The sequence below is a fragment of the Haliotis rubra genome, unplaced genomic scaffold, assembly GCF_003918875.1.
Source record: "Haliotis rubra isolate DU_JTF1 unplaced genomic scaffold, ASM391887v1 Scf892, whole genome shotgun sequence".
In the NCBI taxonomy this organism is placed as follows: Eukaryota; Metazoa; Mollusca; class Gastropoda; order Lepetellida; family Haliotidae; genus Haliotis; species Haliotis rubra.
This window is the reverse complement of record NW_025767626.1, coordinates 268,037-291,400: the sequence shown is the minus strand read 5'-3', so window position 1 is coordinate 291,400 and position 23,364 is coordinate 268,037. Positions and strand designations below refer to the sequence as shown.

At 48.1% G+C, this 23,364-nt stretch overlaps 1 protein-coding gene across 1 annotated transcript; it reads right to left on the bottom strand.

The window, feature by feature from the left end:
- On the bottom strand, nucleotides 1-22,415 carry LOC124263652. The gene is made up of 8 exons (XM_046698306.1): nucleotides 22,391-22,415; nucleotides 21,523-21,838; nucleotides 21,060-21,212; nucleotides 19,398-19,564; nucleotides 10,125-10,235; nucleotides 6,757-6,873; nucleotides 2,620-2,926; nucleotides 1-368 (listed from the first exon to the last, which is right to left on the bottom strand). The coding sequence occupies exons 2-8, from the start codon at nucleotides 21,830-21,832 to the stop codon at nucleotides 112-114; spliced, it is 1,422 nt and encodes a 473-aa protein (XP_046554262.1). The 5' UTR covers nucleotides 21,833-21,838; nucleotides 22,391-22,415; the 3' UTR covers nucleotides 1-111.
- Between the last annotated feature and the right edge of the window lie 949 nt (nucleotides 22,416-23,364).

Sequence of the window (23,364 nt, the reverse complement as noted above, 5' to 3'; positions counted from 1 at the left end):
TTCAAATGCATTAATTTATTAGTATTACATTGGAGATGCAATGTTTCATGTACGTAGTTGTCACATTATACTTATATCCAGATGAGTACAGTGTAGATAAACGCTGTTTTGTTACACCACAGGCAGTTCCACTTCGCAGATGTACGGGTGTGCCTCGTCGCAGTCCACGTCTCCCCATTCATAGTTGGCGTTAGCGTATTGAAGCAGCAGGCAGTTCTGGTCGTTGGCAACGTTGTTGGGCTGTCCCTGGTGCCAGTCGCTGTACGCACTCTGGTATGGAAGGCCGGTGTCTGTCCAATCAAACATGCCCTCACTCCTTTCGTCATTTCCGCCTGTGTACCAGCCATAGCCGCCAGCGGCATTCAACACTAAGGAAAACAGAGAATGTTGGCGAAACACTACATCACCATACAAATAACACGTGATGCCATGATAGACATTAGGTAGAATATATTATACTGTGTCCTGGTAGGTAACTTCCACACCAGAATAGTGTGCTATACCCTGTCACTACCATTCTCTCTCTGTCACTACCTTTCTCTCTCTGTCACTACAATTCTCTCTCAGTCACTACCATTCTCTCTGTCACTACCACTCTCAGTCAGTACCATTCTCTCTCTGTCACCACCATTCTCTCTCTCAGTCACTACACTCTCTATCTGTCACTACCATTCTCTCTGTCACTGCCATTCTCTCTCTGTCATTCTCTCTCTCTCTAGTCACTACCATTCTCTCTCTGTCACTACCATTCTCTCTCTCTATCACTACCATTCTCTCTCTGTCACTACCATTTCTCTCTCTGTCACTCACCATTCTCTCTCTGTCACTACCATTCTCTCTCTCTCTCTGTCTCTACCTTCTCTCAGTCACTCTCTCTCTGTCACTACCATTCTCTCTCAGTCCTACTGTTCTCTCTCAGTCACTACCATCTCTCTCTCTGTCACTACCATTCTCTCTCAGTCACTACCATTCTCTCTCAGTCACTACCATTCTCTCTCAGTCACTACCATTCTCTCTCTGTCACTACCATTCTCTCTCTGTCACTACCATTCTCTCTCTCTGTCACTACCATTCTCTCTGTCACTACCATTCTCTCTCTGTCACTACCATTCTCTCTCAGTCACTACCATTCTCTCTCTGTCACTACCATTCTCTCTCTGTCACTACCATTCTCTCTCTCTGTCACTACCATTCTCTCTCAGTCTTCTGATTCTCTCTCAGTCACTACCATTCTCTCTCTGTCACTACCATTCTCTCTCTGTCACTACCATTCTCTCTCTGTCACTACCATTCTCTCTCTCTGTCACTACCATTCTCTCCCTCAGTCACTACCATTCTCTCTCAGTCACTACAATTCTCTCCCAGTCACTACCATTCTCTCTCAGTCACTACCATTCTCTCTCTGTCACTACCATTCTCTCTCTGTCACTACCATTCTCTCTCAGTCACTACCATTCTCTCTCTCTCTCTCTGTCACTACCATTCTCTCTCTCAGTCACTACCATTCTCTCTCTGTCACTACCATTCTCTCTCAGTCACTACCATTCTCTCTCTCTCTGTCACTACCATTCTCTCTCAGTCACTACCATTCTCTCTCAGTCACTACCATTCTCTCTCAGTCACTACCATTCTCTCTCTCTGTCACTACCATTCTCTCTCAGTCACTACCATTCTCTCTCTCTGTCACTACCATTCTCTCTCAGTCACTACCATTCTCTCTCTGCCACTACCATTTTCTCTCTCACTACAATTCTCGATCCGTCACTACCATTCTCCCATTGCCGCTACCATTCTCTCTTAGTCAATACCACTTTTACTACCATTCTCTCTATGGCACTACCATTCCTTATCTGCCACTACCATTCTCTCCTGCCACTACCATTCTCTCTTTCCGGCACTACCATTATCTCTCTGTCACTACAATTCTCTCTCTCTGTCACTACAGTTCTCTCTCTCTCTATCATTATCTTTCTCTGTCACTACCATTCTCTCTCTCTGTCACTACCCTTCTCTCTCTCTCTGTCAGTACCATTCTCTCTTTCTCTGTCACTACCATTTCGCTGTCACTACCATACAAATAACTTGCAAATACCATTTTTCTTATCAAACAAGGAATTGGAATTCAGTGTAACCATAGTGGTTTGTGGTGTCTCTTTTCACTTTCACACGAGAAAATTCTGATCGGCCGAAAAGTAGGTCATTGTCTGAATAGGTTAATGAGACTCGTGTTTCGGTTTGTCTCTTTCTCTGTGACTACCATTTTCTCTGTCACTACCATTCTCTCTCTGTCACTACCATCCTCTCTTTCGGTCACTACCATTCTCTCTCTTTCACTACCATCCTCTCTCTGCCACTGCCATTCTCTCTGTCACTACCATTCTCTCGTTTTGTCAATACAATTCTTTCTCTGTCACTAGCATTCTCTCTCTGCCACTACCATTCTCTCTCTGTCACTTCAATTCTCTGTCACTACCATTTCTCTATACTACCATTCTCTCTTTCTGTCACTACAATTTTCTCTCTCTTTGTGTCGCTACAATTCTCTCTGCATCACTACCATTTTCTCTATACTACCATTCTCTCTTTCTGTCACTATAATTACATTAAGTGTGAACGTACCAGCACTTTGCTTGATAGTGCTGACAAGGAAGTCCTGCTCTTCTTTAGATGTGATCGTCACCAGGTGCGAGGTGGCGCCCTCTTGGCGGCAGGCCTCGGCGCTCTGGTACCAGGCTGTAGGAGTCGTGTGGAACGTGTAGCAGGAGGAGGAGTTACTTCCCTTGCGTGTTATGGCTCCAGGTGGGCAGCTTGGGATATCTTGACAAGAGAAGGAAAGAAACCAGGCGTTAGTCTGCAAGATCGATAAATGGAACACCAGTCTATCTGGGATATCTTGATAAGAGAGGGAAAGAAACCAGGCATTAGTCTGCAAGATCGGTAGATGGAACACCAGTCTATCTGGGATATCTTGACAAGAGGGGGAAAGAAACCAGGCGTTAGTCTGCAAGATCTGTAAATGGAACACCGGTCTATCTAGGATATCTTGACAAGAGAGGGAAAGATACCAGGCGTTAGTCTGCAAGATCGGTAAATGGAACACCAGTCTATCTAGGATATCTTGACAAGAGAGGGAAAGATACCAGGCGTTAGTCTGCAAGATCGGTAAATGGAACACCAGTCTATCTGGGATATCTTGATAAGAGAGGGAAAAGAAACCAGGCGTTAGTCTGCACAATCGATAGATGGAACACCAGTCTATCTGGGATATCTTGACAAGAGAGGGAAAGGCGTTAGTCTGCAAGATCGATAAATGGAACACCAGTCTATCTGGGATATCTTGACAAGAGAGGGAAAGAAACCAGGCATTAGTCTGCAAGATCGGTAGATGGAACACCAGTCTATCTGGGATATCTTGACAAGAGAGGGAAAGAAATCAGGCGTTATTCTGCTTAGACCGGTGCTTGAAACACCCATCTAACTACAATCTCATGTTTGCTTCAGTTGTATGTCCAAATCCCTCACCGCAGAAAGGCCGGTTGTAAAAACAAGGCGATTAAAGTGTTCGCTAGTTTCCGTAAAGTGTTTTATTCATGTCAAAACACATTTTGAGATATCACGAATTATTCTTTTTAACACGAAATTACCATTACTTTGGAAATCGCGAATAAATTACAGATATCTTCATTTATTTACTTATATTGTAAGAACCGTTTTTGTTACACTTAAACATAAAACTGATACATATGTAACTTTAGTGTGAACACAGAAAACATATGACAGGGTTCATACGGGAACGCCACTTGCAGCACACTCGGGACGGTGAATGTAGGGGGTATCAGTGACAGGGGATGGTAAATGTAGAGTGTGTCAGTGACTCGGGACGGTGAATGTAGGGGGTATCAGTGACTGGGGACGGTGAACTGGGGACGGTAAATGAAGAGTGTGTCAGTGACTGGGGACGGTAGATGAAGAGTGTGTCAGTGACTGGGGACGGTAGATGAAGAGTGTGTCAGTGACTTGGGACGGTAGATGAAGAGTGTGTCAGCGACTGGGGACGGTAGATGAAGAGAGCGTCAGTGAGTGGGGACGGTGAATGTAGAGTGTGTCAGTGACTGGGGACGGTGAATGTAAAGGGTATCAGTGACTGAGGACGGTGAATGTAAAGGGTATCAGTGACTGGGGACGGTGAATGTAGAGTGTGTCAGTGACTGGGGACGGTGAATGTAAAGGGTGTCAGTGACTGGGGACGGTGAATGTAGGGGGTATCAGTGACTGGGAACGGTGAATGTAGAGTGTGTCAGTGACTGGAGACGGTGAATGTAGGGGGTATCAGTGATTGGGGATGGTGAATGTAGAGTGTGTCAGTGACTGGGGACGGTGAATGTAGGGGGTATCAATGACTGGGAACGGTGAATGTAGAGGGTGTCAGTGACTGGAGACGGTGAATGTAGGGGGTATCAGTGACTGGGGACGGTGAATGTAGGGGGTATCAGTGACTGGGAACGGTGAATGTAGAGTGTGTCAGTGACTGGAGACGGTGAATGTAGGGGATATCAGTGATTGGGGATGGTGAATGTAGAGTGTGTCAGTGACTGGGGACGGTGAATGTAAAGGGTATCAGTGACTGAGGACGGTGAATGTAGAGTGTGTCAGTGACTGGGGACGGTGAATGTAGGGGTGTCAGTGACTGGGGACGGTGAATGTAGAAGGGTGTCAGTGACTGGGGACGGTGAATGTAGGGAGTATCAGTGACTGGGAACGGTGAATGTAGAGTGTGTCAGTGACTGGAGACGGTGAATGTAGAAGTGACTGGGGACGGTGAATGTAAAGGGGGTCAGTGACTGGGGACGGTGAATGTAGGGGGTATCAGTGACTGGGGAACGGTGAATGTAGAGTGTGTCAGTGACTGGAGGACGGTGAATGTAGGGGTATCAGTGACTGGGGATGGTGAATGTAGAGAATGTGTCAGTGACTGGGGACGGTGAATGTAGGGGTATCAGTGACTGGGAACGGTGAATGTAGAGTGTGACAGTGACTGGAGGACAGTGGTAGGTAGTATAGGGGTATCAGTGACTGGGGACGGTGAATGTAGGGGTATCAGTGACTGGGAACGGTGAATGTAGAGTGTGTCAGTGACTGGGACGGTGAATGTAGGGGGTATCAGTGATTGGGGATGGTGAATGTAGAGTGTGTCAGTGACTGGGGACGGTGAATGTAGGGGGTATCAGTGACTGGGAACGGTGAATGTAGAGTGTGTCAGTGACTGGAGACGGTGAATGTAGGGGGTATCAGTGATTGGGGATGGTGAATGTAGAGTGTGTCAGTGACTGGGGACGGTGAATGTAGGGGGTATCAGTGAAAGGGAACGGTGAATGGAGAGTATGTCAGTGACTGGGGACGGTGAATGGAGAGTGTGTCAGTGACTGGGGACAGTGACTGTAGAGCATGTGTCAGCGACTGGGGATGGTGAATGTAGCGTGTTTCAGTGACTGGGGTTGTGAATGTAGAGTGTGACCTGTGGACAGTGAGTATAGCGTGTTTCAGTGACGGGGGTAGTGAATGTAGAGCATGACCTGTGGACAGTGGACAGTGAGTATGAGCGTGTTTCAGTGACAGTATAAGGGTAATGAATGTAGTGAGTTACCTGTGGACAGTGAGTGAATGCGAGTGTGTCAGTGACTGGGGACGGTGAATGTAGAGGTATCAGTGACCTGGGACGGTGAATATAAAGGGTTTCAGTGACTGGGGACGGTGTAATGTGAGGGGGTATCAGTGAAAGGGGACGGTGAATGGACGTCAGTGACTGGGGATGAATGCGAGTTTCAGTGACTGGGGACGGTGAATGTAGAGCGTGCCATGACCTGTGGACGGTGAATGTATAGCGTATCAGTGACTGGGGTAGTGAATGTAGAGTGTGTCATGACCTGGGGACGGTGAATATATAGCGTGTTTCAGCGACTGGGGATGGTGAATGTAGGGGCATGACCTGTGGACAGTGAATATAAAGGTGTTTCAGTGACTGGGGACGGTGAATGTAGGGGGTATCATGACCTGTGGACAGTGAGTATAGCGTGTTTCAGTGACTGGGATTGTGAATGTAGAGTGTGGACAGTGACCTGTGGACGAGTGAGTATAGACGTGTTTCAGTGAGGGTAGTGAATGTGAATGACCTGTGGACAGTGAGTATAGCGTGTTTCAGTGACGGGGTAGTGAATGTAGAGGCATGACCTGTGGACAGTGAGTATAGCGTGTTTCAGTGACGGGGTAGTGAATGTAGTAGAGCATGACCTGTGGACAGTGAGTATAGCGTGTTTCAGTGACGGGGGTAGTGAATGTAGAGGCATGACCTGTGGACAGTGAGTATAGCGTGTTTCAGTGACGGGGTAGTGAATGTAGTGCATGACCTGTGGACAGTGAGTATAGCGTGTTTCAGTGACGGGGGTAGTGAATGTAGAGCATGACCTGTGGACAGTGAGTATAGCGTGTTTCAGTGACGGGGTAGTGAATGTAGAGCATGACCTGTGGACAGTGAGTATAGCGTGTTTCAGTGACGGGGGTAATGAATGTAGTGAGTTGACCTGTGGACAGTGAGTATAGCGTGTTTCAGTGACGGGGTAGTGAATGTAGTGATGACCTGTGGACAGTGAGTATAGCGTGTTTCAGTGACGGGGTAGTGAATGTAGAGCATGACCTGTGGACAGTGAGTATAGCGTGTTTCAGTGACGGGGTAGTGAATGTAGTGAGTGACCTGTGGACAGTGAATATAGCGTGTTTCAGTGACGGGGGTGCGATATCCTTTCGTTTTCGTCCCGGTAGTATGGTGCGAAACCTTAGGCGGACCTTGTAGGCATCTGTGACTGCAGCCAACACCACCTGGAACATCACAGAAAACAAACAGCAACTGCACAAACTGTCGGAAACATGAAACACACGTGTTCAGGGTGACGTCCGCATCTTGTTGCAGTGCTTGGTAACATCACCCACCGTTTTGCATGCAGTGCAAGGTAACGTCAGTACGCTGTTGCAGTGCAAGGTAACGTCAGTACGCTGTTACAGTGCAAAGGTAACGTCAGTACGCTGTCGCAGTGCAAGGTTACGTCAGGACCCTGTGTCAGTGCAAGGTAACGTCAGTACGTTGTTGCAGTGCAAGGTAACGTCAGTACGCTGTTGCAGTGGAAGGTAACGTCAGTACGCTGTTGCAGTGGAAGGTAACGTCAGTACGCTGTTGCAGTGCAAGGTAACGTCAGTACGTTGTTGTATTGCAGGTAACGTCAGTACGCTGTTGCAGTGCAAGGCAACGTCAGTACGCTGTTACTTTTTATGGGAACGTCAGCACCGTGTATAATTTGCAATCTTCAGTACGTTTCAACTTCGTAAGTATCGAGTTGGCAACGTCAATAACCTATTTTTGAGCAAGGACGATACAGCGTAGTCCATTAGAAAAAAACGTCAGTTCCTTGTCTGCTATGCAATGATATCTTGTTCATTAGTAAGGGAACGTCAATACCTTGTTTCTTAAAAAGGAAACGTCAATACCTTGTTCCTTAGAAAGGGAACGTCAATACCTTGTTCCTTAGAAAGGGAACGTCAGTACCTTGTTCCTTAAAAGGGAACGTTAATACCTTGTTGTTCTTAGAAAGGAACGTCAGTACCTTGTTCCTTAGAAAGGGAACGTTAATACCTTGTTCCTTAGAAAGGGAACGTCAGTACCTTGTTCCTTAGAAAGGGAACGTCAATACCTTGTTCCTTAGAAAGGGAACGTCAATACCTTGTTCCTTAGAAAGGGAATGTCAGTACCTTGTTCCTTAGAAAGGGAACGTCAATACCTTGTTCCTCAGAAACGGAACGCGAGTGCTTTGTTCCTTAGAAAGGGAACGTCAATTTCTTGTTCCATAGAAAGGGAATGTCAATACCTTGTTCCTTAAAAAGGGAACGTTAATACCTTGTTCCTTAGAAAGGGAACGTCAATACACTGTTCCTCAAAAAGGGAACGTTAATACCTTGTTCCTTAGAAAGGGAACGTCAATACCTTGTTCCTTAAAAAGGGAATGTCAGTATCTTGTTCCTTAGAAAGGGAACGTCAATACCTTCATCTTTATAAAGGGAACGTGATTACCTTCTTCCTTAGAAAGGGAACGTTATAACCTTCTTCCTTAGAAAGGGAACGTCAATACCTTGTTCCTTAGAAAGGGAACGTCAGTACCTTCTTCCTTAGAAAGGAAATGTCAGTACCTTGTTCCTTAAAAAGGGAACGTTAATACCTTGTTCCTTAGAAAGGGAACATCATTACCTTGTTCCTTAAAAAGGGAACGTTAATACCTTGTTCCTTAGAAAGGGAATGTCAGTACCTTGTTCCTTAGAAAGGGAACGTCAATACCTTGTTCCTTAGAAAGGGAACGTCAATACCTTGTTAATTAGAAATGGAATGGGAGTAACTTGTTGCTGTGAGAGGGCATGGCCGTGATTACAAGTAGAACCTTCGTTTCCTTGTTGGCAACATACACAATACACCAACATTCACAATACAACAACATTCACAATACACCAACATTCACAATACAACAACATTCACAATACAACAACATTCACAATACAACAACATTCACAATGCATCAACATTCACAATACATCGACGTTCACAATACAACAACATTCACAATACAACAACATTCACAATGCATCAACATTCACAATACATCGACGTTCACAATACGACATTCACAATACATAAACATTCACATTCACAATACAACAACATTCACAATCAACCAACATTCATCGTAGACCAACATTCACAAAACACCAACATTCACAATACAACAACATTCACAAAGCATCAACATTCACAATACATCGACGTTCACAATACGACATTCACAATACATCAACATTCACATTCACAATACACCAACATTCACAATAAACCAACATTCACCGTAGACCAACATTTACTATACATCAACATTCACAATACAACAACAATCACAATGCATCAACATTCACAATACATCGACGTTCACTATACGACATTCACAATACATCAACATTCACATTCACAATACAACAACATTCACAATACAGCAACGTTCACAATACAACAACATTCACAGTACACCAACATTCACAATGCATCAACATTCACAATACAACAACAATCACAATACACCAACATTCATCGTAGACCAACATTCACAAAACACCAACATTCACAATACAACAACATTCACAAAGCATCAACATTCACAATACATCGACGTTCACGATATATCGACGTTCACAATACGACATTCACCATACATCAACATTCACATTCACAATACACCAACATTCACAATAAACCAACATTCGCCGTACACCAACATTTGCTATACATCAACATTCACAATACACCAACATTCGCAATACAACAAAATTCACAATGCATCAACATTAACAATACAACAACATTCACTATACAACAACATTCACATACAACTCCATTCACAATACATCAACATTAACAATACAACAACATTCACAATACATCAACATTCACATTCACAATACACCAACATTCACAACAAACCAACATTCACCGTACACCAACATTTACTACACATCAACATTCACAATACACAACATTCACTATACAACAACATTCACAATACAAATAAAATTCACAATACATCAACATTAACAATACAACTACATTCACTATACAACACCATTCACAATACAACAACATTCACAATACATCAATATTAACAATACAACAACATTCTCACAATACATTAACATTCACATTCACAATACACCAACATTCACAATAAACCAACATTCACTATACAACAACATTCACTATACATTAACATTCACAATAAATCAACATTCACAATACACCAACATTCACTATACAACAACATTCACAATACAACAAAATTCACAATACACCAACATTCACAGTACACTAACATTCACAATACAACCAACATTCACAATACAACAACATTCACAATACACCAACATTCACAGTACACCAACATTCACAATACACCAACATTCACAGTACACTAACATTCACAATACAACAGCATTTACTCTTTAAATAAGACAACCCCATCAACACGCCAGAAACTCCAAATCACCTTGAACGGTTGACTTGTAAATTCAGAGTCCACGTTAATCTCAGCAAGATGCCATGTTTGCCCATGGTTTCCATAGCTTCGCCAAATGGGATAACCAAGACCTGAGCCAACCTGTAGCAAGCATAAAAAGAACACTTGCTCAAAAGTTTGAAAACATTGAAATTAATAGACGCTAACAGTTGTGCCATATCATGTGAAGAATGCACGACAATATTGCTGGCAGTGGTGTTTTAATTAGAAGAAATGGCACTTGACGCGTTGCTCTGTGGGAGTGTTGTGAAACATTGTTTTTAACTGCTATTCGTTGTGCCTGTAGATTCTGTAGGGAACACTGGTTGGCTATATTTTAGACTTGCGCTCTTAGTGAGGAGTTGTCTTGCATCTTATTCTGTGTATGTAAGGGAGCTAGCTGTGCCTCTCATCACACATTCATCTCAAGTTTCCAAAAGACCATCACTCTGTGTGATCATCATGGTACTCAGCCTTGCCCTATAGTTACGAGTTGGATTACAGTTGTTAAGGTGAATATTACCTTCAATGTACTTATTGCTATAATCTCTTAACCACCACCTAACAACGTTCATTACGGGTAGACATATTCGGAAAACCAATGTGTCATCATATGGTTTTAATAGACCATTTGAAAAAGTTCAGACCAGAAAACATCTGGAATCTGTGACATACCAGCTGTACTAACCTTTGTGCAGACCACGAGAGATCTGGCATCTGTCACATGTTGTACCAACCTTGGTGTACACCAGGAGAGATCTGGCTTCTGCACCGTCAACGTTGTACCAACCTTGGCGTACACCAGGAGAGATCTGGCTACTGCACCGTCAACGTTGTACCAACCTTGGCGTACACAAGGAGATCTGGCTTCTGCACCGTCAACGTTGTACCAACCTTGGCGTACACCAGGAGAGATCTGGCTACTGCACCGTCAACGTTGTACCAACCTTGGCGTACACCAGGAGAGATCTGGCATCTGCACCGTCCATGTTGTACCTACCTTGGCGTACACCAGGAGAGATCTGGCATCTGCACCGTCCACGTTGTACCAACCTTGGCGTACACCAGGAGAGATCTGGCATCTGCACCGTCCAACGTTGTACCAACCTTGGCGTACACCAGGAGAGATCTGGCTTCTGCACCGTCAACGTTGTACCAACCTTGGCGTACACCAGGAGAGATCTGGCTACTGCACCGTCCATGTTGTACCTACCTTGGCGTACACCAGGAGAGATCTGGCATCTGCACCGTCCATGTTGTACCTACCTTGGCGTACACCAGAGAGATCTGGCTTCAACCGTCCATGTTGTACCAACCTTGGCGTACACCAGGAGAGATCTGGCATCTGCACCGTCCATGTTGTACCAACCTTGGCGTACACCAGGAGAGATCTGGCTTCTGCACCGTCAACGTTGTACCAACCTTGGCGTACACCAGGAGGGATCTGGCATCTGTCACATGTTGTACCAAGCTTGGCGTACACCAGAAGGGATCTGGCATCTGTCACATGTTGTACCAACCTTGGCGTACATCAGGAGAGATCTGGCTACTGCACCGTCAACGTTGTACCTACCATGGCGTACACCAGGAGAGATCTGACATCTGCACCGTCCATGTTGTACCTACCATGGCGTACACCAGGAGAGATCTGGCATCTGCACCGTCCATGTTGTACCAACCTTGGCGTACACCAGGAGAGATCTGGCATCTGCACCGTCCACGTTGTACCTAACCATGGCGTACACCAGGAGAGATCTGGCATCTGCACCGTCAACGTTGTACCCACCTTTGGCGTACACACCAGGAGAGATCTGGCATCTGCACCGTCCATGTTGTACCAACCTTGGCGTACACCAGGAGAGATCTGGCATCTGCACCGTCCATGTTGTACCGACCTTGGCGTACACCAGGAGAGATCTGGCTTCTGCACCGACAACGTTGTACCAACCTTGGCGTACACCAGGAGAGATCTGGCTACTGCACCGTCCATGTTGTACCTACCTTGGCGTACACCAGGAGAGATCTGGCATCTGCACCGTCCATGTTGTACCTACCTTGGCGTACACCAGGAGAGATCTGGCTTCTGCACCGTCCATGTTGTACCTACCTTGGCGTACACCAGGAGAGATCTGGCATCTGCACCGTCCATGTTGTACCAACCTTGGCGTACACCAGGAGAGATCTGGCATCTGCACCGTCCATGTTGTACCAACCTTGGCGTACACCAGGAGAGATCTGGCATCTGCACCGTCCACGTTGTACCCCACCCTTGGCGTACATCAGGAGAGATCTGGCATCTGCAATCGTCCATGTTGTACCTACCTTGGCGTACACAACCAGGAGAGATCTGGCATCTGCACCGTCCATGTTGTACCTACCTTGGCGTACACCAGGAGAGATCTGGCTTCTGCACCGTCAACGTTGTACCAACCTTGGCGTACACCAGGAGGGATCTGGCATCTGTCACATGTTGTACCAACCTTGGCGTACATCAGGAGAGATCTGGCTTCTGCACCGTCAACGTTGTACCAACCTTGGCGTACACCAGGAGAGATCTGGCATCACCGTCACATGTTGTACCAACCTTGGCGTACACCAGGAGATCTGGCATCACTGTCGTCATGTTGTACCAGCCTTGGCGTACATCAGGAGAGAGATCTGGCTACTGCACCGGCAACGTTGTACCTACCATGGCGTACACCAGGAGAGATCTGGCATCTGCACCGTCCATGTTGTACCAACCTTGGCGTACACCAGGAGAGATCTGGCTTCTGCACCGTCCATGTTGTACCAACCTTGGCGTACACCAGGAGAGATCTGGCATCTGCACCGAGCATGTTGTACCAACCTTGGCGTACACCAGGAGAGATCTGGCATCTGCAATCATCCATGTTGTACCAACCTTGGCGTACACCAGGAGAGATCTGGCATCTGCACCGTCAACGTTGTACCAACCTTGGCGTACACCAGGAGAGATCTGGCATCTGCACCGTCCATGTTGTACCAACCTTGGCGGCAACGTTGTACACCAGGAGAGATCTGCACCGTATGTTGTGCACCGTCCATGTTGTACCTACCTTGGCGTACACCAGGAGAGATCTGGCTTCTGCACCGTCAACGTTGTACCAACCTTGGCGTACACCAGGAGAGATCTGGCATCTGCACCGTCCATGTTGTACCAACCTTGGCGTACACCAGGAGAGATCTGGCTTTCTGCACCGTCAACGTTGTACCTAACTCCTTGGCGTACACCAGGAGATCTGGATCTGCACCGTCAACGTTGTACCAACCTTGGCGTACACCAGAAGAGATCTGGCTACTGTCACCGTCAACGTTGTACCAACCTTGGCGTACATCAGGAGAGATCTGGCTACTGCACCGTCAACGTTGTACCAACCTTGGCGTACATCAGGAGAGATCTGGTTATCTGCACCGTCAACGTTGTACCTACCTTGGCGTACACCAGGAGAGATCTGGCATCTGCACCGTCCATGTTGTACCAACCTTGGCGTACACCAGGAGAGATCTGGCATCTGCACCGTCCATGTTGGCGCATACAGTACCAACCTTGGCGTACACCAGGAGAGATCTGGCATCTGCACACCATGTTGTACCAACCTTGGCGTACACCAGGAGAGATCTGGCATCTGCACCGTCCATGTTGTACCAACCTTGGCGTACACCAGGAGAGATCTGGCATCTGCACCGTCCAACGTTGTACCGACCTTGGCGTACACCAGGAGAGATCTGGCTTCTGCACCGTCAACGTTGTACCAACCTTGGCGTACACCAGGAGAGATCTGGCTTCTGCACCGTCCATGTTGTACCAACCTTGGCGTACACCAGGAGAGATCTGGCATCTGCACCGTCCATGTTGTACCTACCTTGGCGTACACCAGGAGAGATCTGGCTTCTGCACCGTCAACGTTGTACCAACCTTGGCGTACACCAGGAGAGATCTGGCATTCTGCACCGTCAACGTTGTACCAACCTTGGCGTACACCAGGAGAGATCTGGCATCTGCACCGTCAACGTTGTACCTACCTTTGGCGTACACCAGGAGAGATCTGGCATCTGCACCGTCAACGTTGTACCAACCTTGGCGTACACCAGGAGAGATCTGGCATCTGCACCGTCCATGTTGTACCTACCTTGGCGTACACCAGGAGAGATCTGGCATCTGCACCGTCCATGTTGTACCAACCTTGGCGTACACCAGGAGAGATCTGGCTTCTGCACCGTCAACGTTGTACCTACCTTGGCGTACACCAGGAGGGATCTGGCATCTGTCACATGTTGTACCAACCTTGGCGTACATCAGGAGAGATCTGGCTTCTGCACCGTCAACGTTGTACCAACCTTGGCGTACACCAGGAGGGATCTGGCATCTGTCACATGTTGTACCAAGCTTGGCGTACACCAGAAGGGATCTGGCATCTGTCACATGTTGTACCAGCCTTGGCGTACATCAGGAGAGATCTGGCTACTGCACCGCCAACGTTGTACCTACCATGGCGTACACCAGGAGAGATCTGGCATCTGCACCGTCCATGTTGTACCTACCTTGGCGTACACCAGGAGAGATCTGGCATCTGCACCGTCCATGTTGTACCAACCTTGGCGTACACCAGGAGAGATCTGGCATCTGCACCGTCCATGTTGTACCTACCTTGGCGTACACCAGGAGAGATCTGGCTACTGCACCGTCAACGTTGTACCCAACCTTGGCACACACCAGGAGAGATCTGGCATCTGCACCGTCAACGTTGTACCAACCTTGGCGTACACCAGGAGAGATCTGGCATCTGCACCGTCCATGTTGTACCTACCTTGGCGTACACCCAGGAGAGATCTGGCATCTGCACCGTCCATGTTGTACCAACCTTGGCGTACACCAGGAGAGATCTGGCTTCTGCACCGTCCATGTTGTACCAACCTTATGCGTACACCAGGAGAGATCTGGCATCTGCAACCGTCCATGTTGTACCAACCTTGGCGTACACCAGGAGAGATCTGGCTTCTGCACCGTCAACGTTGTACCAACCTTGGCGTACACCAGGAGAGATCTGGCATCTGCACCGTCCATGTTGTACCAACCTTGGCGTACACCAGGAGAGATCTGGCATCTGCACCGTCCATGTTGTACCAACCTTGGCGTACACCAGGAGAGATCTGGCATCTGCACCGTCCATGTTGTACCTACCTTGGCGTACACCAGGAGAGATCTGGCATCTGCACCGTCCATGTTGTACCAACCTTGGCGTACACCAGGAGAGATCTGGCTTCTGCACCGTCAACGTTGTACCAACCTTGGCGTACACCAGGAGGGATCTGGCATCTGCACCGTCCATGTTGTACCAACCTTGGCGTACATCAGAGAGATCTGGCTTCTGCACCGTCAACGTTGTACCAACCTTGGCGTACACCAGGAGAGATCTGGCATCTGCACCGTCCATGTTGTACCTACCTTGGCGTACACCAGGAGAGATCTGGCATCTGCACCGTCCATGTTGTACCAACCTTGGCGTACACCAGGAGAGATCTGGCATCTGCACCGTCCATGTTGTACCTACCATGGCGTACACCAGGAAAGATCTGGCATCTGCACCGTCCATGTTGTACCTACACCTTGGCGTACACCAGGAGAGATCTGGCTTCTGCACCGTCCATGTTGTACCTACCTTGGCGTACACCAGGAGATCTGGCATCTGCACCGTCCATGTTGTACCTACCTTGGCGTACACCAGGAGAGATCTGGCATCTGCACCGTCCATGTTGTACCTACCTTGGCGTACACCAGGAGAGATCTGGCATCTGCACCGTCCATGTTGTACCAACCTTGGCGTACACCAGGAGAGATCTGGCATCTGCACCGTGCATGTTGTACCTACCATGGCGTACACCAGGAGAGATCTGGCATCTGCACCGTCCATGTTGTACCTACCTTGGCGTACACCAGGAGAGATCTGGCATCTGCACCGTCAACGTTGTACCACCTTGGCGTACACCAGGAGAGATCTGGCATCTGCACCGTCCATGTTGTACCTACCTTGGCGTACACCAGGAGAGATCTGGCATCTGCACCGTCCATGTTGTACCTACCTTGGCGTACACCAGGAGAGATCTGGCTTCTGCACCGTCCATGTTGTACCTACCTTGGCGTACACCAGGAGAGATCTGGCATCTGCACCGTCCATGTTGTACCAACCTTGGCGTACACCAGGAGAGATCTGGCTTGTGCACCGTCAACGTTGTACCAGCCTTGGCGTACACCAGGAGGGATCTGGCATCTGCACCGTCCATGTTGTACCTACCTTGGCGTACACCAGGAGAGATCTGGCATCTGCACCGTCCATGTTGTACCTACCTTGGCGTACACCAGGAGAGATCTGGCATCTGCACCGTCCATGTTGTACCTACCTTGGCGTACACCAGGAGAGATCTGGCATCTGCACCGTCCATGTTGTACCTACCTTGGCGTACACCAGGAGAGATCTGGCATCTGCACCGTCAACGTTGTACCTACCTTGGCGTACACCAGGAGGGATCTGGCATCTGTCACATGTTGTACCAACCTTGGCGTACATCAGGAGAGATCTGGCTTCTGCACCGTCAACGTTGTACCAACCTTGGCGTACACCAGGAGAGATCTGGCATCTGCACCGTCCATGTTGTACCTACCTTGGCGTACACCAGGAGAGATCTGGCATCTGCACCGTCCATGTTGTACCAACCTTGGCGTACACCAGGAGAGATCTGGCATCTGCACCGTCCATGTTGTACCTACCATGGCGTACACCAGGAGAGATCTGGCATCTGCACCGTCCATGTTGTACCTACCTTGGCGTACACCAGGAGAGATCTGGCATCTGCACCGTCCATGTTGTACCTACCTTGGCGTACACCAGGAGAGATCTGGCATCTGCACCGTCCATGTTGTACCTACCTTGGCGTACACCAGGAGAGATCTGGCATCTGCACCGTCCATGTTGTACCTACCTTGGCGTACACCAGGAGAGATCTGGCTTCTGCACCTTCCATGTTGTACCTACCTTGGCGTACACCAGGAGAGATCTGGCATCTGCACCGTCCATGTTGTACCAACCTTGGCGTACACCAGGAGAGATCTGGCATCTGCACCGTCAACGTTGTACCAACCTTGGCGTACACCAGGAGAGATCTGGCATCTGCACCGTCCATGTTGTACCTACCTTGGCGTACACCAGAGAGATCTGGCATCTGCACCGTCCATGTTGTACCTACCTTGGCGTACACCAGGAGAGATCTGGCATCTGCACCGTCCATGTTGTACCTACCTTGGCGTACACCAGGAGAGATCTGGCATCTGCACCGTCCATGTTGTACCTACCTTGGCGTACACCAGGAGAGATCTGGCATCTGCACCGTCCATGTTGTACCTACCTTGCGCGTACACCAGGAGAGATCTGGCATCTGCACCGTCCATGTTGTACCTACCTTGGCGTACACCAGGAGAGATCTGGCATCTGCACCGTCAACGTTGTACCAACCTTGACGTACACCAGGAGAGATTTGGCATCTGCACCGTCCATGTTGTACCTACCTTGGCGTACATCAGGAGAGATCTGGCTTCTGCACCGTCAACGTTGTACCAACCTTGGCGTACACCAGGAGGGATCTGGCATCTGTCACATGTTGTACCAACCTTGGCGTACATCAGGAGAGATCTGGCTTCTGCACCGTCAACGTTGTACCAACCTTGGCGTACACCAGGAGGGATCTGGCATCTGTCACATGTTGTACCAAGCTTGGCGTACACCAGAAGGGATCTGGCATCTGTCACATGTTGTACCAACCTTGGCGTACATCAGGAGAGATCTGGCTTCTGCACCGTCAACGTTGTACCAACCTTGGCGTACACCAGGAGGGATCTGGCATCTGTCACATGTTGTACCAACCTTGGCGTACACCAGGAGAGATCTGGCTACTGCACCGTCCATGTTGTACCTACCTTGGCGTACACCAGGAGAGATCTGGCATCTGCACCGTCCATGTTGTACCTACCTTGGCGTACACCAGGAGAGATCTGGCTTCTGCACCGTCCATGTTGTACCTACCTTGGCGTACACCAGGAGAGATCTGGCATCTGCACCGTCCATGTTGTACCTAACCTTGGCGTACACCAGGAGAGATCTGGCATCTGCACCGTCATGTTGTACCAACCTTGGCGTACACCAGGAGAGATCTGGCTACTGCACCGTCAACGTTGTACCTACCATGGCGTACACCAGGAGAGATCTGGCATCTGCACCGTCCATGTTGTACCTACCTTGGCGTACACCAGGAGAGATCTGGCATCTGCACCGTCCATGTTGTACCTACCTTGGCGTACACCAGGAGACATCTGGCATCTGCACCGTCCATGTTGTACCTACCTTGGCGTACACCAGGAGAGATCTGGCTTCTGCACCGTCAACGTTGTACCAACCTTGGCGTACACCAGGAGAGATCTGGCATCTGCACCGTCCATGTTGTACCTACCTTGGCGTACACCAGGAGAGATCTGGCATCTGCACCGTCCATGTTGTACCTACCTTGGCGTACACCAGGAGAGATCTGGCATCTGCACCGTCCATGTTGTACCTACCTTGGCGTACACCAGGAGAGATCTGGCATCTGCACCGTCCATGTTGTACCAACCTTGGCGTACACCAGGAGAGATCTGGCATCTGCACCGTCCATGTTGTACCTACCTTGGCGTACACCAGGAGAGATCTGGCATCTGCCCCGCCAACGTTGTACCAACCTTCACACGTACACCAGGAGAGATCTGGCATCTGCACCGTCCATGTTGTACCAACCTTGGCGTACACCAGGAGAGATCTGACATCTGCACCGCCAACGTTGTACCAACCTTGACGTACACCAGGAGAGATCTGGCATCTGCACCGTCCATGTTGTACCAACCTTGGCGTACACCAGGAGAGATCTGGCATCTGCACCGCCAACGTTGTACCTACCTTGGCGTACACCAGGAGAGATCTGGCATCTGCACCGTCCATGTTGTACCTACCTTGGCGTACACCAGGAGAGATCTGGCATCTGCACCGCCAACGTTGTACCAACCTTGACGTACACCAGGAGAGATCTGGCATCTGCACCGTCCATGTTGTACCTACCTTGGCGTACACCAGGAGAGATCTGGCATCTGCACCGTCCATGTTGTACCTACCTTGGCGTACACCAGAAGAGATCTGGCATCTGCACCGTCCATGTTGTACCAACCTTGGCGTACACCAGAAGAGATCTGGCATCTGCACCGTCCAAGTTGTACCAGAACCTGACACAGTAGGCAGGGGCGGGTTGGAAGTCGGGGGAGGCGAGGTAGAAGGTTCTGTTGGTCCTATGGTAGTCGTAATCTCCTGATGTCGGATCAATGTACATGTAGGTTCCTGCAATGCATTCACAAAACGATTGTCGTGCTAAGACGATTGTAACGCCCATACTTTAACATATATTTATGTCACCCCTCCTATCCTCGATATGTGTTGCATGTCAGTCAATCTGATTTTGATGAAAACCGATAACAGCGGTACACAATGTCATTTAGAAGCCGCTGTGGCCGAGTGGGTAAAACTTTGTACGCTGGCAATTATGTGCCTGAATCTGACAGCGAGGGTTCGAATCTTGGATGGGACTCAACCTAAAACTACTAGAATCTGTACTTTTAAGTGCAATCCCAAACAAAACCCATGTGCCATGTTATCAATGAGGGTTATGGATAATTTCCGAGTAGGCTATGCATGGGTGGATCTCTAACATTTCTTTGGAACTTGAGATATCAATATAACTGAAATATGGGAACCTTTTTCCAAGAGTGGTTGTTTTGTCCATTGTATATATGGCGACAAATAGAGGCGCCTTGACACCAATGAATTTCAGCTGTATGGCGACAGACAAGTAGAGGCGCCTTGACACAGATGAGTTTCAGCTGTATGGCGACAGACAAGTAGAGGCGCCTTTGACACCACCAATGAGTTTCTTAGCTGTATGGTGACAAGTAGAGGCGCCTTGACACAGATGAGTTTCAGCTGTATGGCGACAAGTAGAGGCGCCCTTGACACAGATGAGTTTCAGCTGTATGGCGACAAGTATAGGCGCCTTGACACAGATGAGTTTCAGCTGTATGGCGACAAGTAGAGGCGCCTTGGCGACACAGATGAGTTTCAGCTGTATGGCGACAAGTAGAGGCGCCTTGACACAGATAAGTTTCAGCTGTATGGCGACAAGTAGAGGCGCCTTGACACAGATGAGTTTCAGCTGTATGGCGACAAGCAGAGGCGCCTGACAAGTAGAGGCGCCTTGACACCAATGAGTTTCAGCTGTATGGCGACAAGTAGAGGCGCCTTGGCACAGATGAGTTTCAGCTGTATGGCGACAAGTAGAGGCGCCTTGACACCAGATGAGTTTCAGCTGTATGGCGACAAGAGGCGCCTAGAGGGCGCCTTGACACAGATGAGTTTCAGCTGTATGGCGACAAGTAGAGGCGCCTTGACACAGATGAGTTTCAGCTGTATGGCGACAGACAAGTAGAGGCGCCTTGACACCGATGAGTTTCAGCTGTATGGTGACAAGTAAAGGCGCCTTGACACAGATGAGTTTCAGCTGTATGGCGACAAGTAGAGGCGCCTTGACACAGATGAGTTTTATTGTTGTTTTACGCCGCTCACACGATGTTTCATCTGTATGGCGGCGGTCTGTCACTAATCTGTGCCAAACAATCTAGTGACTGACTTTCGGGGCATCTGGGGGACGATGATATGCATCGATCCTCTTACGACAACTCTGGGATGCTGCAGACCACCCTTGAAGCCTATAAAGTTTCCACCTGAGCCCTTAACTCTTCCCAGCATGACTTCTACAATCGTATATGTGGTATAACCTTACCCTTTGGTGCGCCAGTTGTGTGGTCTTCTTGAGGGCCGATATAACGGTTCTCTATACCATGCCCAATCTTCCACTTGTTCACAGAACTAAGATCAGTGTATCCGCAATTGGTATTCTCGAATGTGCACAATGACACCGTGTAGTCATCTGAAGCTGAAATACAGTACGTAATACGTGTACGTATTTAACTAAGTTTATAACTGATTACTTTTTAAAAATATACGTTTTAAAGCCGAGTATATTTCTGTTGGAGACTATTTGGTTAATTGAGACTGGTATCACTATGGACACAGCTGCATACTGTATTCAGCTTTGTCGTCAAGATACACTTTTACTACCTTACGGCAGACTATAGCTGACTAAGTTCTGTGTAGCAGTGTTTTATCTTGTCTGACCTGAAGTTTTACAACCATGTTTTCATGAAGTTTATTAAGTACTACAATAGGGAAGAGTATAGAGCGACCTGTGGACTGGCTGACATTGCTTGTTCGCAGACCAAGAACGCCTTTACAGTTGTTGAGGTCTCGCGTCAGGTTGGCGATTTCCTCCTTATATTTCTGAATGGCATTGGCCGACTGCTGTACAAGTTGTGCCAGGTTGGTCTGTGACGTGTTCAGTGCTGCCGCCTTGGCAGTCAGCTCTTGCAGTAACTGGTCCCTCTCATTGGTTGTTTTGTTCAGTAAGACGGACGCTGATTGGTTCATTCCTAGTTTCTGCTGAACTCCATGCATCTGCTTCACGAGGTCGTCCACCACGCCCTGTAGATTGTTCATGTTGCCCTGGAATGAAAGTCTCAGAGTCAATCAGACGCCCCCAGTGTACCTTCTGTATATAACTAAAACATACACCTCAGAGAGAACGATGTTGACGGAATTAGTCGAACGGGCCGTAACCGTCTGTCGGAATGCCCCGTGTTAACCAGTTCGATGTCACATGATTAGAAATCACATTCCGACTCTCATTTTCCCGAACTCGTAAAAGATACTCTGATTGGTGAAGTGAACGGTCGTTCTGACGTGGTCGGTAATGGGATGTCCTGGGATGCTTAGCGATAGCGAGAACTTTGATCTGATCTTTATGAGGTTGGTTGTAAGTAACACCTCCAGCTACTACTGCTCCATATATGGCGTGTACAGCAGAGCAGGTACATGAAGGGGAGTAACCTCCCTTGGGTCGATACCGTAGCGGACGACATGGTATCGACTGTAAAGTGTAGGTCTTTATCCCATGCCGCTTAAAAGGGACAAATGATTACCCGAAATTCTCTTTAACAAAACCTTTAAAACCGACTGTCCCACGTCAGAATGTTTAGTCTAGACAAGAAACCCCACCTGTACGGCATTGCAGCAGTTGTCCGAACCCTCCGGTAGTGGTCGCTGTTCTCTGGGTATCACACTGACCCTCGTGTCCCAGTTTGACGTTGTAGACACATTGGTTGTTCATGAAGCTGCATCCAGGCTCGAACACGGCGAGAGAGGACGACAGAAGCAGTAGCGTTACTCCCCAAACCAGCAACGCCATGTTGAATATGTCATGTGTATTACGCTATCTAAGATGCAGATTGTCGGTGTCCACTGTCCACTGTGGTATCAAGTGGCTGATATATACGTCACACAGATACGACGGCCTCAGTCTTCCCTGTTCCTCACGGCGTTTAACTTCGGGTATCTGTGTCTGTCTATCTACTATTCGGTGCGCCCCCTCAAGATCCGGGTCAGAATTGGCTTTCGGCAACCTATGCCAGTCGCAAGAGGCTATTAACGGGAACGGGTGGACAGGCTCGCTGTGTTGGTTGACGGGTGGACAGGCTCGCTGTGTTGGTTGACGGGTGGACAGGCTCGCTGTGTTGGTTGACGGGTGGACAGGCTCGCTGTGTTGGTGGACATATGTAATGCAATGTCATCGTATCGCAGTTGCGTAGATCGAAGCTGAGGATGGTCCAGACTCGATATTTCACAGTCTTCAATTATCTTAATCAATTGATGGTCGTCAAATTGGAACAAAAATATGTTCGTGTTTTGTAAAATGTGAAAGTGAAACAAGTATCAGCTGAAGGTTCTATTTCTATATACGTATCATGTGTGTTGTTTATGGTTGGTTCAGTTCATGCTGTTTGAGCAGTCCTATTGCTCTGTACTTCTATGATAAGAGCAGGGTTATATGAGGCTGGTTTGTGTAGCTCACTAGAGGCAATCCACAGTCTTGTCTATGTGGGGTATGTATTGGGGTTCGTTTAACAATTAATGTCAACTGTGTATTCGACACTAAGTTCTTTAGTTCTTTTGGTCTCTCATATAACACAGCA

Bases quoted from the DNA above. Each gene is read 5' to 3' on its own strand.
- LOC124263652 (XM_046698306.1), bottom strand. From the start codon at position 21,832: ATGAACAATCTACAGGGCGTGGTGGACGACCTCGTGAAGCAGATGCAT. The intron at 19,565-21,059 runs GTAAGGTTATAC...AATGCATTGCAG, and splicing joins CACAACTGGCGCACCAAAGG to GAACCTACATGTACATTGAT. The intron at 2,927-6,756 runs GTCCACAGGTCA...CCGATCTTGCAG, and splicing joins TGAAACACGCTATATTCACT to ACTAATGCCTGGTTTCTTTC.